Raw genomic sequence first — 20,492 nt, 5'->3', positions numbered from 1 at the left:
CCAAAGGTTTTATTGTTTATGAAGATGTATGGAATATTACATGATTGGGAGTTTTGGACATACTCTGAATTAGTTTCATTACATGATGTTGTTTTTCATTAGGAAACGATTCTAACAAACAATTAACATAAAAGGAAGACTTGACCTTGGTCACGTGAAGAAATGGGGCATGAACATAAAGAATGGACCGATAATGGACTATTACTGTGTTTATAGGTTAACAATGTTTTCCTTTCCCCCAGGTCTCTTGGAAAATGTAGTTCTTCTAATGTTTAACATGTCTGCTATTGAAAAACGTGTGAATAAAGAAAATATGATCTTGGTATCATTAATAGAATTGAAACTTTCCATTACAGATGCTAAGAAACTTTTTATTCACGCTGTAACCACTTGAAAAAAAGGTTACTTTGGAGACGCACCCTGTACATATGGAATAGGGTGATGAGATCTGAAGAAAAATGGCTTGTAGCTGGACAATGCTATGGTCACTAAGTAAGCAGTATTCCATCGTAAGTTTCATGTCATAGGATGGCATTTTCCCAAAATGCATGTTAATCAGCCATGCTAGAATCTGACTGGGCAGAGGTTTGGCCCCAGAGGTTCATAGTAATTATTCTTAAGGGCTCAGTACTTTGGGGTTATTAACAAGCAGAGGAAACAAACAACCTTTTTTCAAATATTGTGAGCCTACTTGGAAAAAATGTGACCCAGCCAAGGATGGCCTCACTGCCATGCTCCTGTGGCCACAAAGGCATATATGCTCTCCTTCTCAGCAGAGGGCAAGGTCACACTGAACCGAATGGTCACAGACCTGACCAAAAAAGTTTGGAATAGGTCCTAGTGATCACTTATCTGTTTCCTGGTCAGACTCCAGATTACAAATCCACGAAGAAACCCTTTTACCGATTCCACCAGGCTGTACAGCCATAACTTGGTTTGAATCCAATGAATCAATTTCATTCTTCACTCTCATTTATTCTTCATTATTTAACCTTTAATTTAATCCACTCTTGACTTGTGCTCAATTCATTTTATCCAATCTTTGCCTTGACTCTGGTTTTTCACAAAGGCACAGGAGTACAAAATGGGTTTCTCATACCACAACATTTATTGTAACAACCTAATGCATTTGGGGGAAGTACATTCCCTTCTTCAGAGGCGTCTGTAAATGCAAATAAAGATTTTAGCCATCTGCATTAATTCTGTGCTAACACTTCTTTACATTAAAAACAGTAACAAGATTCATCCGTTATAAAACTTCAATCGTATGTTTGTCATATTTTCCAAAACATGTGCACAGTAAATCAACCAGAGCATAAAAGTCACCAACATAGTGCCTCCCATCCATTTGCATCTTCTCCTTAGTCTCGTAAGTAAAATCCAGCATTTCATTCACTAATCAGTCCTGTCTGCTAAATCAAGCTGAGCTTTTTCTGCGAACACAAGTGCAAATGTAATCAGTTATATGCTCACTGTGGTCTGTTAATCACATCGATCTGTTAAGATAACATATTCCATTTCCATCCTTTCATTTCCTAATGGAAAGAGCCGCTTGTCACACGTTTATGTGCAAGTTAAATCTATGAATACAAAAGCGTTCTTATGTGTGTTCCCGCCCGTATTCGACATCACCAAATTACTAGCACCTGTGTTCCCCAAGGTTTTAGACTGACATCAACTGACTCGCTGAACTGCGTTTTTTTCAGTTGCTTTGAACACGATACTACTACATCTTCCAGAATGCAGTATGTTCCACCCCCCTCCATATACTATTTCATATAATCCTCGCATTTATTGCGCTCATTCCCATAATCTTAAATGAGTCCATTTATCACACTGCCGTCGACGAGAGCAACTTAAAAGTTGAAGAAGGCCCTTAGTCTTCAACTTCGTTGACACACTCGACGTCGTCGTCGACGAAGACGGAGTCTTTCATCGTCGACGGGCGTGTCAACGAGCCAGTCGACGGACTGGCACCTTTAAGTGTAAAGGCGGCAGTAAGAGTCTGAAACGCCAGAGACCAGGTCCCGTAGGCGTGAAGGCCCGCAGACTCCGTGGGGGAACAATATCCAGAGGATCCTACTTTATCCTTTGAGGCCAAGGAGAAGGAATCCCAGTCCCACACCCACGCTTAGAGGACGTAGCTTGTCCAGAACAAACACTCTCCATGCCAGAGACAGGGGTGTCTGAAGTGTACAACCTCTGTAGTCACAGAAGGAGACGGGCCTCTCCGCTCTCAAAGGTCCTTTGAGAAAAAGGTTCCACAGAACCTACGACCTCTCACCTCAAGTTCTGGAAAAAAGATAGCACTATCATGAGGGTCCTTAGAAAAATGCGAAGCTTTCAACAGGCGAAGCAGGGTTGAAAATAAAGACTTCTTTGAAGAAATGAAAAAAAAATTGCAGAATGTAGAAATTTTGAAGAAAAAACTGAGCATAGCTCAGGGAGACTCCCTTCACAAGACGTGCGGTAGAAAATCTGAGAGCCTGAGCCTCTGGGGAGAACATGCTGGTGGGAGCTGTCGCCTGATTGGCTGCAGTTTGGTCTATACAAAAGGACAAGGATAGTCGAGTGTGGAAGTTTTTTGCACTGTAGCTTAGGGCTACTTTACTTCCTGGTTGGTTATTACTAAGGATTTTGGCTTCTTATATGCAAATTACTGCTTTTTTATGTACCGCGGGACTCCCACTCCGACGACGGGGAATGATTCAGGCATGTGAATCTATGAAAGACACCCCAATACTGGAGAAATATTGTTTCTTCTTCCTTTTTTCAGTTTTGTGGTCTTTGGTCTAAAGATGCAGGGTTTAGAAGCATGTTTTAGGTCTTGTTTAATTATTTTATAAACTATAGAGAATCAGGAAACATCACAATAATATTTTATATTTTGTTATGTTTGATTCTTTAACTGATAGGTAAAAGGACTGGTTTCATAAGAATCTTTCCCAATAAGTACCATCACATTTACCTACAGAGAATGGGTAATACCCCTTGAAACATCAGACTCCTGTTCTAGCGAGTCAGTATTGATAGTAGTTGAATTGCCAAACTTCCCGAGCTTTAAACATTCAATACAAGGTGTAGTGACAGGTATATGTGAAAAGAGTGCTGTCACCAAGCATCGGAGATAGTTGTGAAAACAGAGTTTTGGAAAACATGGAATGCAGTGGAATGCTGCTGCAACAAGTTCTTCCCAAGTTCAACACAGATTAGAGTGATGTTGTTTGTATTTGCAGTGATTCAGCTATGTATATAAAAAAGCTGTGTAATAACCTGTCAAACTCAATACCTTAACTGAAGTGCTTCCAGGTAAGAGATCCTTGCCCCTTGCTAGATGGTATGCTGAAAGAATCTTTACAATTTTCAGAACTAATGAAGAATGCTATTGACCTGCTATTTTAACCCCTTCTGGAGCAGTTTTGTTATGCACAGGAACCAAAATGCAAATATTTCTCATTTTGTGCTTGTGTAGAAAGTCATCCCAATTTAGGAAATGTTATTTTACATTTGTTGATGGTAAACTTCAAAAAGACTGTCAAAAAGTTGAAATAACTAAGGGGAAAAAATGACTGACTGGGTTGCTCTTCCTAGATCTGAGCTGGCTGGTGTGAAAAGAAAAGATCTTACATTAGTGTGCCTAGTTGGCGCCTATATAGGTACTGTGAACGTCATGAACGATGCACACAAAACCATGCAGAGCCGAACATCACCTACCACCGCAGAGGGGTACTGCTCAAGAAAAATGTCCTGATACAGTCTGATGCCTGGGGAGAAGTCTAAGGTAAGGAATATGCAAGTAGAAGTATCTACCCAATACAAAAGACATAAACATGAGTGAAAGATTTAAAAAAGAAAGAAAAAGAAAACCAATTTTAGAAACCGCATTTCAAAGGTAAGAAGCATACACTGATAAAAGCTTATGAATTTTAGGTATAACAAAAAATATGTATTTATCTGTTAGGTGTTCACCTGCAAAATCTTTCACGTTCACATCAGCCCCTTCATTGATGAGCTCCTTTATTCGTCGGGCATCTCCTCGAATGGCTGCCCGATGCAGACGAGTCTCCCCACGCTCGTTTCTCTTGTTGACTTTATCTTTGGTTTTGGAGGCAGAGTTTGGAGTTCCCTTCGGGCCAATAGAAGACTGAGACGGATGCTTTGGTGTTGTGTTAACTAGAAACAGGAAATAGAAATTTGCTATTATTTATCATCATATAAACGTTTCAAAAAGAGCATTCAAAAAACTATGATGACACCATTTCAGATAAGACCTACCACATGACAATTAGACACATTCAAACCAATTTGAATTTGAATTTAAAAGAATTTATAAAGCGCACGTGTACCATGCGGTTTCTTGGCGCTGGAAGATGCTAATACAAAGGGCAGGGAGGCGGGTGCCTAGGACGAAAAGGCTTGCCGGAAAAGGAAAGTTTTAAGGGCTCTACGAAACACCATGTAGGAGGTAGCCGATCTCATGGCGAGTGGGAGTGTGTTCCAGAATGATGGGGCAAGGGCGGAAAATTTCAAGCCTCCCATTTTGCGTTTCTTAAAGTGAGGAACTGAGAGAAGGCTTTTGGAAGAGGAGCGCAGCTCTCTAGTAGGGTGATAGGCCTGGATTGCAGAGGAGATGAAAGCAGGGGCCGTCCCTGCACGGGCTTGAAAAGTCATACAGCCCATCTTAAAGAGAGCCCGCTCTTTAATAGGCAGCCAGTGTAGTGCTTTGAGTAAAGGGGTGGCATGGTGAAATTTAGGTAAACCATGGATCAGGTGGCCTGATTCTGCACTAACTGAAGGCGTTGAAGGGCATAAGCGGGAACACCGTTATACACGATGTTCCTGTAGTCCAACCGCGATAGAACCATCGCCATAAGGATCAGCTTAAGGGCGGGAGAGAAAAAAAACTAGAAATCTTCCAGATAGTGCGAAGAATGAAGAAACAAGAGGAAACAACAGAACTGATCTGGGAGTGAAGTGTGAGATGTTGGTTTAATGTGATACCTAGTGTTTTAACTGAAACTGAGGGAGAAGGAGGGGGGCCAAGAGAGGAGGGCAAAAAAATGGGGGACCAGAGGCTGCCGCTGCCAAACCAAATGGTCAAATTCAACTCACATAACAATTAAAATTATTGGGAAGAGGAGTTAAACTACTTAAAGTTTCTTTCAGAGAAAACATGTGATCCATAGACCAGAATTGAGGTTTTTTCATTTTCATATCATTACTACCTTTGACTCCAGCATGTGTTACCTACAGCATCACTGTTAGGCAGTCCTACCAGGTGCAGCAGTTTTAAGTAAGGCTTCTTATTTATGTCGACCTCATCCAAATTTCAAGAGCATTCTGCAATCTTTTTACTTTTCAGTGTTCTTTATGGTCTTACAAACCCAACACAAATAACTATTGTAAACCCATGTAATATTTAAGACGAAACCAACCAGTAACACTGCTGTTACATCTGCAGAAGTGTGGCTATTGTCACATGTTAGTTATCATTTTTGTTCAATGAAAAGAATCGACTTGTATCATAAAGAATGAAAATTGCTGGACTGCAATTAGACATAAGCTCGATGTATGGACTGCATTCCTCCTCTAACAAAAAAGACAAAAACAGTATCTACCTCTACAACAAATGGTCAACATCCAAACAGTTTCCAAATGCAATGAATGAGATGACATGTTGTCTGTGAGAACAGATGTGAGGCTGGAGACTACTAGAGATTCACATTTTATGAATTCCACCTGCCAGTTGTTGGTTTGGGAAAAGCACACTTTGATCATTTTAGTGCTGACCATGGACAAAGTCTGCAAGGCTCATTAGATCCTTGACCTTTAGGCCTCGATGATCCACAACATGTCTGCCATACTAGAAATACATTTTCCAGTTGCAGATCATCATTCTGAATGCGAAAAACAATTGCAAGAATACTTATTGATTAGGTTGGAGGGTATCGTGAATATACAATGCTCTCAAGCTGTAAAGAAAAGAACATTATACTTAAGTATCTCTTCATCTGGCAAAATGAACACATATTAAATTTGAAGTCTTCGCACTGACTGAACATCCGTTTTAAACCAATGGTTGTAAACTTGAAGTGAGGGCAGTAGCAAATAGGTTGTTTAGTTCCACCTGCCCCACTTTAACTTCTATTATCGCAAATATCCACATACTCACATTAAAGATTAATTTTTACTAAAAGTAAACGAAGCTGTTTTTCCTTGTTGAATATTCTCTAGGTCGAACATTGAAAGTCTAGCATAGCTGACACCCGTAACAACTTGCTGCATACAAGTGCGTAACAGTGGAAACACGGATTTGGTGAGTTCTTCTTGGGGTTTTAATTCTACATAAGAGACTGACATTCAAATCGCAGAAAGTCTTTCGTGCAGCAGATTGTGGGCGAGAAAAATAAGAAGGCAACAAAAGAGTTCTATTAACATGTAAATATTTACCAACCTTTAAGATAAATGATGGCCGATCAAAACACAAACTTATACAAACGTAACTTACTAGATCTATTATACAGTCAGACAGAATTCAGTTAATTTTTTTATGCAGTGACAGCAATGAAGAATACTACTATTGACAAGTGTTAGCAAGAGAAGTAAACTTATGATCAAAGGCAGCTATATTGCACATTTTGACAGCTATTTTCTATTACTCAAGAGGCCTCGCAATGCTTCTTGATAAACAAGTAAACTACTACTACGTTTGTTATGCAGATTTGGTAAAGTCTTAGTTGATAGTGCAGATTCTGTGCAGTATGTTTAGAGCTGTGTGTTAAGTTCAAAAGTGTGCATCAATTATGCTGTGGCAAACTTTGTCATGCTCAAGAATGAGGTTAGAGATGTGAGTGTATACACTTACTACACTTAACCATACCAATTTGTGGCAAATGGGTCAGTCATACACCTTGGGAATGAAAAAAGTAATGTTTTTTCAATAACCACCACCTCTATGGTCACTTTTTTTCAGCAGAGCAAAGAATGTTGCCTTTTATTTACATTTAAAGAAAAATAGAATATGTTAGAGTACATTCCGGAAGAAGGATAGACTGGAAAGGAGGGACAGTAATGAGCGAGCGAAACCTTTGCAGATTAGTTGGATGACAGGTCTGCTGTGTTTTTCTCTTAGTAGATAAAAGATCCTTCATCCCACTGGAAGATGGCTTAAGGAGATGGAGGAGAGTCAGATTTTGAGGCAGCAGATTCGGCAGAAGATAGCCGAGACAGAATATACTGCTGTTGCGGATGATGGCATCTCCTACATCCAACCTTGACCCAAAAGAAGCTGTATAGTTGCTGTGGTATCTGGGACGACTGAAGGATGCCTGTGCCAAGACTGCATTGCCCTTGAGTAGCCACAAAACATTCTATATTGTTGGTGAAATTGCCACACTGGAGAGGCTAAGGCCACTGCACAAGACTTAGATCTACTGTTTTTGATATAATGCAGGGTAGAGTCATTCTGTTTGAACAGTCAATCTCTATTGAAGGGCGTGTGCATAAATGTGGCATTGGACATCTCCGGAGAATCCAGTGTAACTTTTTCAAGCATGCCAATGCAGCATGACAACCATCTCCATGGATCAAGGGTAAACAGTCTTTACAATGGGATTTTTATTTTTTTACATCGCAGTGACTTTACCACCCAAGCTTTTACCACGTATAGGTCTTTACCACTCATTTTATGGGAGTTTAAGGGGTCTCTCGCCAAAAATAAAAAAAATGGTGTATATATGTATGTATATATAAAAAAAATTTTTTAAAAATTTACCAATCCGGTCATGTGATCAAGCCCTGGGATCAGGGGGAAACACGTTATGGCGGAGGTGCGGGCGAAATAAAACAGCTTCAGCACTAATTTTGGGTCTGCATCCTTTCTTGCTGGCAAAGCGGATTTGGGAACAATGCTACATAATAAAATAAAAACAAATGTCATTGAAGCCCCTATCTTTTTAGTAGAGTGGGCTTTAGGAGGAATAGATAATGTAAGTTTAGCTTTGTGGTAGCAAATTTTGTACACATTTGACAATCCACCTAGCTATCCCCGATTTTGATATGGGGTTACCTTTGTGTGGTGGTGAGAAAGACACAAAAAGTAGTTTGCTTTTACGGAAGGATTGTGTTCTTTCAATGTAGTAAAGCAATGCTCTTTTGACATCTAGAGTATGAAGAGCTCTTTCTGCGACTGTGGCTGCGAAAAGAATACTGGCAGCTCTACAGATTGATTGAGATGGAAGGGTGAAATTACTTTTGGAAGGAATTTAGGATTGGTACTGAGAACAACCTTATTATGATGTATTTGCAGAAAAGGTTCTTGAATGGGTAATGCTTGTAGCTCACTAACTCTTCTTAGAGAAGTAATAGCTACTGTGAAAGCAACTTTCCAGGTTAAGAATTGCAACTCACATTTATGTAAATGTTCAAATGGAGGTCCCATTAACCGTGTGAGAACAATGTTTAAATTCCACACAGGTGAAGGTGGTGCTCTGGGAGGAATCATTCTTTTGAGGCCCTCCATAAAAGCCTTTATGGCAGGTACTTGAAAGAGTGATAGATGTGGTCTATTTTGTAGGTATGCTGAAATGGCAGCAAGATGCAGTCTAATAGATGTGCACGCTAGGTTACATCTTTGGAGGTGTAATAAGAATCCTATGATGTGTTGAATAGACTTCTAGAGGATTGATGTTGTTATGGCAGTATATTACAAAATGTTTCTACTTTGCTGCATAACATGCCCTTGTGGTGGGACGTCTAGCTTCTTTAATGACGTTCATATAGTCAGGAGGAAGGTTAAGATAACCAAACTCTACGACTTCAGGAGCCAGATCGCTAGGTTGAGCTTAGTCTGGTTGTCTGACCTCTACATGGTTCTGGGTTAGGAAGCGTGGAGACACACACACACACACACTAAGCTTCCTAATAATTATCTTAGTTACACTAATAATGCGTGGCAATGGTATTACGAGGTAGAATCATGCATGCTTAAAAGAAATGCAGGGTAAAAAATGTGTTGTAAAGGAATGCAATGATTTTACATGCATTGTTCCGTCAAACTGGATCAAGCAATAGTATTCGTAGGGTCTAGACCACATTTCAAGATCTATTTGGCATCCAATCAGTCAATGACCAGGTATGCAAAGGTATTTTTTTCCCCAACATGGTCTGGCAAGCTGATCTGCTTTGTTTATTGCCACAAATAATGAAGAAAACGGCCCAGGTGGCATAAGCAGGGCAGACGGCCCAGCTGCTAGAAGCAAATGTTTTTCGGCTCACAAACACGTTTTTTGGAAGCCCTATCATGAAGCACTATGGGGAAGGCAATAGGGGTTTGTTTGGACTATAACCTTTTCACATCCAGCCTTTTCAGTAGAAGATAAAAGATCAAAATTGTGAGTGGGAGAGAACGGGGGTTCACCAAGAGGCCTATTGTGTGCAGCTATCTGAGGATCTCTAGACCCAAAGAGTTCATCCAAAGCAACCGAGACAGAATACAACAGGGCATCACAAGGGCTTCCTCAGAGAGGTTTTTGAAAATTCTCAGTCAAAATGTTAGAATACATACAGATTTATCCCACAAAGATTCACACGGCATAAGATGAGATTCCCTTTTAATGCACTGGCATTCTTCCAGAGAATCAAGGATCCTCTGACCATATTCCTAAATAATTTTGAAAAAACCTTCAATAGCCATGATTTGGAGTTTAAGTTCATTCATCATAGGATGAATTTTGGTCCGAGATTCATAGACTTTGTTCATCTACAATAGAATGCCTCTATGGCGAGGGCAAAACCAGCAAGGTATGGTCTGTTCTTTTCCCCAATAAGCAGGATATCCAATAGGGTTGCTGAATTTCTTCCTCGTTGCTTGCATTGATGATTGAGCATCTGGCAGCATGAGATTGCTTGGATGGGAGGTGAGGGTTCCAGCTGTAAACAAGATCTAGAGGACAAAGATTCTCTATACGCTGATAACCTTATTTATCTAAGCAAACCTCAAGGTAGATTTGGGAAGGTCTAGCATATTCCCTGACCACAGAATGGTGGGTATGGTGAATAGGTATCCCGCTTGTATCCTACTGTACCACCAGCCAAGCTGTGTCAATGTCAAAGATTTACAAACCAATATTTGAAGGTGTGGGGTTGGAACTGCAGATTTCACCTAATATTATCAGTTCACTCACTTGACAGTGGTTAATGACTGGATACAGGGTCCTGCATCAGACCCAGAATTCAGAGCAGCGCTTTAGACCATGGGAAATAAGCCAACAATTTCACGGGGAAAATTCCCCTACAGCCATCCCTCCTGTGACCAGAGTGGTCCTCTGAGTTTGGATGGGCGCTTGGTTGCAAATGCAGCTGAAAGTTATGCTAGCGCAGAAGACCTCATTAGGGGTAGACTAGTGACTCCTCAAGGTGGCAGAGTTGGGAGAGACCGTTTGTAAACACCCGATGAACTAGGGGCATAAAACTACATGAAGTTCTTCTCTGTTTAAGTTTCATAAAAGAATAATGTTACTTACCACGGCTCAACAAATCCACTCGACCGCTTGCATTTGCGAGGTATATTTTATGAGGTCGAGCTATTTTTAGGTCCTACTCGCCCTTTCTGGCGAGTAGGAAAACATACTAACTTTTGTCCTCCGTCTTTGAAAACGGAGCAAATGTGACAAGATAACAAGATTTAAAGGCCTTTTTATTGCTCACAAAGCAAATGAGCAATAGAGACGCCTTTAAATCTTGTTATCTTGTCACATTTGCTCCGTTTTCAGAGACGGAGGTCAAGTAGGTTACTGTTAGGTCGAGGAGATTTTTCACGGTACTAGACTTGCAGGACTAGTAGCATTTTTCAGATTTGTCGAGCTCTGCTTACCCTGTAAGCATCTGTTCATGGCTTGTAGGTCTGTAGATTCACATGCTCTGCATACTTCTGCCACCTAGCATTGGGTCTGGATGTGCGCAATTTGTTTTTCTTTGAAGAAGCCTTTCAAATCACAAGATAGTTACACCTCCTCTTGGTGATATTGCGCATGGTCATCTACTCCATTGATAAATTGTTTTCTTGATACGAGGGTGAGAATGAAGTGAAATAATTATCAGTAAAGAAATGAACATGTAAATTAAATAGTGTTAAGGTACTGCAATGTCCACAAGGAGGAGGATGGGCACATGTGAACCTACAGCACTGCATGCAACAAAAAGATGCTTACAGGGTAAGTAACAAACCGTTCGAATTAGCTACACATGCTCTACATAGACTGTAAAGTTATACCGTTCCAAAAGTTGTTTCAAGCCTGTGGGTGTTATAGTTGTTTGAAAGAGAACGTAGCACTGCCTGCACTACTGTGGCTTGTAGGCATGCTAAACATCCACACAAGTGTGTGATGTAGACCATGTAGCTGCTTTACAAACATCAGTTATAGGGATATTGTCTCGGAAGGCCATGGAAGCCACTATTTTATGGGTGGAGTGTGCCCTAGGCAAAGTTCTCTTAGCTTTGGCATACCACATCTGAATGAATGTAAAAATTCACCCAGAAATGCCTGTTTTAGATATGGGCTTTCTTGTGTGAGGGAGCGAAAAAGCAAAAAAAAAAAAATTGTTTCGTTTTACTTAACTCCTTAGTTCTGTCAATATAATACATTAGAGCCCTTTTGACATCCAGGGTATAAAGAGCTCTTTCCGTAATTGAATCTGGCTGTGGAAAGAAAACAGGAACATCCATCGGGTGATTAGGTTGAAAAGCTGAAACCACTTTTGGAAAGAATTTTGGGTTGGTTCCAAAGACTACCCTATCTTGGTGTAGTTGGAAGAAAGGTTTTTCCAAGGCTAAGGCCTGGAGCTCACTGACCCGTCTACATGAGTTAATGGATACTAAAAAAGCAACCTAACAAGTTGAGATTTGTAGGAACAGTCGTACAATGGTTCAAATGGTGGGCCCATAAGTCTGGTAAGTGCCATATTAAGATTCCATGCTTGTGACGGAAAACTAGGTGCAATCACTCTTTTAAGGCTTTCCATGAACACCTTAATAACTGGTACTTTGGACTAAGTTAAATGTTGCCTGTTTTGTAGATAGATGGCAGCTGCAGCTAAATGTAGACATATGGAAGTGTGTGCAAGGCCTTAGATTTGTAAATAAAGGTAGCAAAGCATGTTTTGCACAGGTGTATCAAATGGATTAATTGGTTTGTTGCAGTAGTAAAACAAATATTTTTCACTTCGCAGTATAAAATGGCCTAGTAACAGGTCTACATGTTTCTTTAAAAATGGTGCATTCAGGGGAAGATTAAGGTATCCAAATTCTATGACCTCAAGAACCAAATTGCAAGGTTGAGTTCCTTTGGATTTGGCTGCCTAATTTCTCCATGGTTCAGAGTGAGAATATCAGGGTTGAGGGGAACTTTCTGGTGGGGAATTGCTGAGATTACGAGTAGTGTAATGAACTATGGTTGGCTAACCCAAGTGGGAGCTACTAGAATGAGGGTGTGTAACATTTGTCGGAGTCACCGAACCACAAAAGGAAGAAGAGGGAGAGGTGTAAAAGCATAGTCAAATATCCCTGACCAGTTCATCCATAACACGTTGCCCATGGATAGAAGGTGTGGGAACCTGGAGGCGCAGTCTTGGGATTTTGCATTTGGTGCAGTGGCAAATAGGTCTATTTGTGGAAACCCTCACTTGTGAAAGTAAGGGAGAAGGACTTGTGGGTAGCATTCAAACTCATGGAGTGGTCACAGAGCATCCTGCTGAGGAGGTAGGCAAAGTGGTTGTCTATCCCTGGGAGAAGCACTGTCAGCAGATGAAATTGGTGATGCATTGCCCAACGCCAAATCATCTGAGAAAGGAGTGATAACTGTAGTGTATGCTAACCTCAATTGTGTGTTGAGAACGGCGCCCCTAGATATGGTTGAATCTTTAAGGGTTGAAGGTGTGATTTCTGTATGTTGACTGTAAATCATAGTTGATGCAAGAGATGGAGGGTAGTGCGAGTGTGTTGGTAATACAGGAGATTTGTACTGGTTTAGATGAGCCAGTCATCTAGATATGGGAAGACATGAATGTTCTGTCTTCGTAGATAAGCTGCTACCACTGCTAGACATTTGATGAGCACCCTTCGTTCGGTAGTAACTTTGAACGGAAGAACTTTGGAGTGATAATGCTTTACGGTTATTACAAATATGAGGTATTTGTGATGAGCTGGGTGGATTGGAATGTTGAGGTAAGCGTCCTTTAAGTCTAGTGCTGATATTCCCCTGTCTGAAACAGTGGAATAAAGCCTTGAAGACTGGCTATGAGGAAGTGTTCTGATAGTATGTAATGATTTAAGGGCCTGAGATCTAATATAGGCCTTAGTGAGTAATCTTTTTTGGGAATTATAAAGTATAGGTGGTAAACTCCTTTGCCTTGATATTGAATAGGAACAGACTCTAAAGCTCCTTTGAATAAAACAACATCCATTTCCTGCTTGACCAGACTGGTGTTTTATGGAAAGGTTGCGTCTGCGAGGTAGAATGTTTGAAAGTGTGGTGATGAGCTTCAGACAAGAACTGTGTTGGATAATGTCCAACACCCATTGGTCTGACGTTACTGTTTTCCAGGCGGGGAAGAAATGTTGTAGCCGTCCCCGGATGGGTGTTTAGTAATTGGGGGGAATGAGCAGAGAGTCACTGCTTGGAGGTGGAGGGGACACGGCGTGTTGAGGCCCCCTACCTCTAGAATTATTACCTTTGTACGTACCCCTGTAGTATCCCCTGGAATTGGAGGTTTGTTGTTGCCTGTAGGAGGCAGAGGCATCAGGGGGTGATGTTTTAGCACCCTGTTTGTAGAAGGGACGTAGAAAGTAGCCACGCAAAGCAGGGGTTAGTAGCGCTTCCATTGATGTAGCTACGACAATGTCCTTTTTCATTTAATTTTTTTAATGCTTGGTCCAATTGGGGACCAAATTGATGTTCTTTATCAAAAGGTTAATTAAATAATGTTTGTCGCACTTCTGGCTTGAAACCAGAGATACGTAGCCAAGCAGGTCCACGCAACAAAACACTTGTGTTGACTCCTCTGGCGGGTGTGTTGGTTGAGTCTTGAATTGTTAGATATTAATTTTCCATCATTTACAATTTCATGACCCCGCTATTTATATTCCTCAGGGAGATGTTGGAAGAGTCACTCCATTTCATCCCAGTGTGACCTGTCATTACCAGCTAACATGGCTTGTGCATTAGCGATCCACCAATGTGGAGGATTGCGCTTCTACCCGCTTTACTGAAGCAACAATACATTTGGATTCCTTATCAGGTGGCCGAGCATCCGCTGAGGATTGAGAATTGGCTCTTTTCCGAGCATTAGATACTTCTAATGTGTCTAGAGAGAGACGATCATGGATGTGAAAAGGGTTTGAGGGTGCAGGCTGTTACTTTTTGTTGACCCTGGTGTGATTATATGTGCACAGACGGAATCTTTGAAAATGTCATCAGCATGTCTAATCATACCTACAAGCATAGGCAGATATTTTTATGCTCTATGCGCACTGGACAAGGTTTCAAAGAGGAAATCGCCCTCAATAGGGTCTTTATGTAGAAAAACATAGTGAAAGGTTGCTGTTCCAGTGATGAGATCATGGAAAGATTAAGCATCACCTGGGGTGATGGCCTGGCTGAGTAAAGATCTGGGTATCGCCCAGGAGATCGACATAATTATCCCAGGGAATTTGTGGGCTGTGCATACAAATCCTCTCCTCCCTTCTGATTATCAGTCAGTGACTGTGGAGACCTCTGTGGTGTGAAATTGTCTGGTTCCCTATGTGAATTATGCGGTGACGGTGAAGAGTGTGGAGGAGGTGGTGGTGAAGGAATTAGTTGCAATGTCCTTTTTAGAGGACACTGGAACATCTATGGCCTCTTCTGTAGGCAACTTTGATGCTGAAGCCAAGGTTTTCGGCACCGAAGCAGACCTTTTCAGATATGAAGAGGTTGGAGCCAAAGGCAGCGAAAGTCCCTTGGTCAGAGCCGTTGAACCAGATGCCAGACTCTGTGCAGAGTCTGATTGGCTCAGTGCTGACACCTGTTTCGGTGCTTAGCCTGCAGGTGGGGCTTACGTAGCAGTGTATTGGAGCCTACCATGGCCTGCTGGCAGTGGTTGCCCGATAGCTGAAGATTCAGTAAAAACCTAATATTTTTTGGGATGTGGAATAGGGGTTTGTGTACTCCTTCTCCGCTGGCCCCAAGGAAGATCCTGTGTTTTGAGTCCAGAGTCTAGGTCAGTATTGGAAGCAGAGCCAGACATGAAGTCATGAATGAAAAAGGCCTCCTCCTCCGCTGCAGAGCCTCGTGAAGCTCTTCCTATACTTGTTCAACATCTTGACTGAAGATTTCTTGTGTCCCTTTGATCTTTGTGTGCTGCATTTCTCTGCGATGCACCAGACGGTCCCACAATGTCTTTCTGGATCGAAAAGATCAACACGCTTCACAGTCCATCTCACGATGATCAGGAGGCAGACATAAGTTGCAAAACCTGATTGAGGTGGGTTATCAGGGACATTGTTTGGCATCCGAGGTAAAATATGAATGGAGTCAGTTCCATTAGCAGCGCAATCTTGGTTGAAGCAGCATGAAACAGAGTAGGCTCGAACAGGCAATGACCGAGTGCCGTGAAAGGAACACATCAAATCGACTGGTAAAAACACATTTTCCAGATGCAAGGATGGAAAATGTGACCGAAAAAATACAGACAAGGGTGGAAATGGATAGCAAACCGAAAGGAACTTGGTCTTCAACCAGACCACCACAAAACAAGTCCGAACCCAACAGCGGAAAAATAATTAATCTAACAATGAAGTTGATACCCCTGTGCAATATCAGCAAGAGGAGGAGTCACTATCTTGTGACTCAAAAGACTTCTTCGAAGAAAACACTAGATGGCAGAAGTATGCAAAGCAGCTACACATGCCATCAAACAACATGTTAGGCTTCGCCTCCTTGGTGAGCAAGGTCAATTCGAAGGCTTTCTCTGCTTTGTAAAGCAAGGGCAATGGGTAAGAATATTCTGTTCACGTGACGTGTCCAGGCCACTTGCATTGTAGAAGTCCAGATATAAGCCAACATCTGTATTACAATGAGAAAGAGGTGATCAGCCTCTGGAGTCATCATCAAGGTGGTCATTGCCCTCAACAGGCTTTTGGAGTGCTTTTGAGTCAGAGCTGAACCACTCCTATATAAAGGCATAGCGGACTCATAGGAAGGTGTTCTGCCAACGAAAGATCGCTTATGCTATTTCACTCAAAAAATAGAACTTATTTATGACAAGATCGCTCCGCCTGGGAGTCAACAGATTACTTCAGTTCCCACCCCCCTCGCTCCTACCACTCCACAACCCCTTGATAGCTTTCCTCCTATGTCTAATGAGGTGACAGCCGCCTTACTCTGTTCAGTTAAATCTGGCTAGCCCATGGATGTCATCCCAGCAAAAGTAGCCTCCTCCCTCTATAATGAACTCTCTACACCAGTAGGCACCATCCTAAACCTTTCCTTGAAAGAAGGACATCTTCCTTGTATTTAGAAGGCGGCTCAGGTCATACAAATTCGGAAAAATCATTAGGCTTCCATGGAAGAACTCTACAATCTCCGTACCATCTCCCCATTACCTCATCTAAGTAAAGTCTTGGGAAAATACATAAATCAACACCTATCCGCCCATGTCGAAAATAATGGCTATCTAGACTTCTCTCAATCTGGTTTTTAGGCCCAATTACAGCACGGAGTAGGTCCTACTTGAGGTCATGGACAACATCAGAATGACCTTCGACAGTGGCCACTCCACCATCCTTGTGCTGTTGGACCTCTCTGCAGCATTCAACACGGTGTCGCACCAGATTCTGCTTAGGAGAATGACGGAGATTGGACTCAGTGGAACTGCCTTTCAGTGGATGACTAGCTTCTTGTCCGCCCGCACTCAGCGACTCACCTAAAACTACCTTACATCCATCCACCTATCGGCCGTGGAACAAACTCAATTTGGAACACTTGGAAACACAACTAACATCCAGTATAAATCTGGAAACCATAAATTCTGTTCAGAATCTATACGAGTGGCTACAGGAAGCTTTTGACATCCTGATACCACTCAAAACCACACAACAGAACAAAAGAAAAAATGCGCCTTGGAGAAACATAGAAATAAAAGACATAAAACAGCAAATTAGAAAGCTGCAACGTACCTGGCTCAAAACGAACGCCAAACAAGACAAACTTCACCTACATAAAATTAACAGATTATATAAGTCGGCTATCAAAAAAGCTAAGAAAAGGTACTATTCAGACAGAATTCAAAACGCTAAATGTGCAAATAAAGAATTCTATAAAATGCTCAATGAATTTTGAAAAACAAATTGCTTAGAAGGAACCCATCCTGTTACTCAAGATTTCACAGACAAACTGGCAAATCATTACACGGACAAAGCAGACACGTTGGACTCGTACTTAAAACAGAAACAAAGCACCAGCTAACCCTTGTACAGAACAACTATCCAAGAATGCTCTAATCAAGCCTCTCTGTTCCTTCCAACACATCTCACACGATGAATTTATGGACCTGGTCAAAGCAAGCAGGCCTGCCGGCAGCCCTTCTGACCCGTGTCCGCCACAAACTTTCAAGACAATTCTTTTAACAACCTCTGCTGCCATTCCAGTAAGAAGAATCATTAACGATTCCTTAACTACTGGAATATTTTCAGAAGAACTCAAAAGTCATACATACGCCCTTTGCTGAAGAAAACAAACTTGGACCAGCTGAACCCCGACAACTACAGACCCATTACAAATGGACCTTTCCTGGGCAAACTGATAGAAAGAGCAGCGTTTGCCCAGATGTCACAATTCATTGAAGAGAATGGCATACTTTCAGATTTCCAAACAGGATTCCGTCCGTGGAGAGGCACTGAATCTGCCCTCCTTGACATTTGGGATGACATAAAGAATACAGTTGACCGCAACAGGGTTGCTGCGCTTTTCCTCTTGGACCTTTCAGCTGCCTTTGACACTGTTGACCATGACGCTCTGAAACAAAGACTTTATGAAGCGCACAGAGGGAACTGCTCTAGACTGGATCGCGTCCTACCTTCGAAACAGAACTAATGTCATCCACACCCCACCTTTCTCGTCCAAACCGTACTCCACAAAAGAAGGGGTCCCACCAAGGTTCTATCATCTTGTCCATGCTTTTCAACATCTACATGAAGTCTTTACCAGTACTGATCAATAAATTTCACCTCATGTGCTATAACTATGCAGATGACACGCAAATACTCCTTCAACTGGAATGCCCCAAAGAAATTGGAAAATCACCAATTTTCAGAGCCGTGGATCAGTGGATGACTTGGAAGCATCTCAAATTGAATGCTTCAAAAACTGAAATACTCAAGTGTGGCGATTGGAAAAATTACAACCCGCTTGCCGCATGGCCTGATGAACTGGGATCACTGCCTAAAGTATTGAAGGAAGTAAGAAACCTCGGAATGACCATGAACTCCAAGCTGTCGATGAATGTCCAAGTGGATAAACTAGCAAGATCAAGCTTTGCTACTATAAAAACGCTGAGACAAATTTTCCCTCATTTGCGATTTCCACACAAGGTTCAAGCTACCATCTCCCTTGTTTTATCCAAACTGGATTACGCCAATAGCCTCTACCACGGATCACCTTTAACGACCATGAAAAGACTACATCGGATTCAGAACTCAGCTGCCAGACTACTCTTGCATATCAAACCACGAGACCACATCTCCCCTGCCTTGAAAGCCCTACATTGGTTACCGGTTGCCAGAAGATCCACGTTCAAGCTGCTTTGTATTACCCACAAAGCAATATATGGAATAGGACCACTCTTCATCAGGAATAAAATCACCAAACACATTCAACAAAGGAACCTCCGCTCTAAAGGAGCATCTCGCCTCAAAATCGCACCATACAAGCAAAAAAACCATGAGTGGCACATCCTGCTCTGTTCAAGCAGCCAAACTATGGAACTCTTTACCCCCCAACATAAGATCCACCGACAACCACCTTATCTTCAGAAAACTAGTCAAGATCTGGCTCTTCCCCACATAAGCACCAAACGGAAACAGAAATTTACAGCATATCCCTCTGTAAATAAGCATTTTTTTTCACTATTAGACGTGTACCTATCTTTGTATTACTTTATAAAACATGTAAAATAATTATGTTGTTGAGAAAAAAATAATATTAATATTCATCAATAAATAAAAATCATCTTTCGGTCTACATGTACATACTTCCATTGTGCATCTATGTACCTTCCATGTACTTGGATCTGTGTCTGTTACTTTTCTCCTGAAAAAGCATATCCAATGCACTACCCTATTTCTCATCCTGTGCCTCTATCAATATATTTAATCTAAATATACTTACTTCCTTTCTGTTTCTATATACTTTCAATGTACTTATGGATCTATATATTTATCACTTTCTTCTAATTTAGCATTTCCAATGCACTAGCCTATTTCTCAGCCAATACTTCGCTCAATATATCTTCTAGCCCAACCTTCTGACTCATCTCAAACTTCTTTCTACTACTCCTTCTAATGCACTACCGCATCTCTCTACCTTTACATCTATCAATATATCCTCTACATCCACTCTCTCATTTATCCCAAACCCCATACCACTACTATGACCGCCAAAATAACCCTTTCTAGACTCTCTCCTGCTCTACCCCTCCTTGCATCATCTGACATCTTTTCACTACACTGGTCCCCTAAACAAACCTTTCTAAACTCGCCCCTCTGGCTCCTTCCCTCCAAAACTCCATTTTACTCATCCAAAAGCCTCTTCCTACTGCTAAGACCTAAAAGAAAAAACTATTCTTCACTCTTATCCCTCCACTATCCTTTTCAATCAAAATTAACAGACTAACATGTTCACTTCTCAAATTCCATATTCAACTATACTAATATACTGCCCAAATAACTGAATAACATATCTACTACTCAAATTACTTCCTATTTATACTATACTAATTTTCAACACTAATTCTTTATGGGTTCCGGAGTGGCATGCTACTCGCCAGAAAAGCGCTTCAACACCCATCAGGGGTAACAAGTGCTACATGAATGCAAATCTTTCTTCCCCTTTTATCCCTCCGCTATCCTTCTCACTCCAAGTAACAGACTAATAGCCACCACTGAAATTACCTCATATTTCACCATAATAATTCACCACTAATCCTTTATAGGCTTCATGAATAACGTGCTTCAACAAGCGATAAATAAATACAAACCTTTGTCCTCCTCTATCCTTCTGCTATCATTCCAAATCCAAATAACTGACTAACCTATCCACCACTTAAAATGTACTTGCATGTTTTACTATACTAATTCAACACTAATCCTCTATGGATCACGGAGTAGCGTGCTACACGCCGAAAAAGCGCTTTGACGCTCCGTCAGGGGTAGTAAGCGCTATATAAATGCAATTACAATT

The 20,492-nt window shown here is 41.4% G+C and overlaps 1 protein-coding gene across 2 annotated transcripts in view; it reads right to left on the bottom strand.

The window, feature by feature from the left end:
- The window catches only part of ANKRD11 (ankyrin repeat domain 11), a 1,181,327-nt gene that overhangs the window by 307,848 nt on the left and 852,987 nt on the right, over positions 1-20,492 (bottom strand). For both annotated transcript variants that reach the window (XM_086945797.1, XM_086945798.1), the window contains exon 7: positions 3,970-4,173. In XM_086945797.1, the coding sequence (XP_086801923.1) occupies positions 3,970-4,173 (204 nt within the window). The remainder of the gene's footprint in view (positions 1-3,969; positions 4,174-20,492) is intronic.

Source organism: Lissotriton vulgaris, chromosome 12 (genome assembly GCF_964263255.1).
Source record: "Lissotriton vulgaris chromosome 12, aLisVul1.2, whole genome shotgun sequence".
In the NCBI taxonomy this organism is placed as follows: Eukaryota; Metazoa; Chordata; class Amphibia; order Caudata; family Salamandridae; genus Lissotriton; species Lissotriton vulgaris.
The sequence above is the reverse complement of the archived record's forward strand: the minus strand, read 5'-3'. Positions and strand labels throughout refer to the sequence as shown.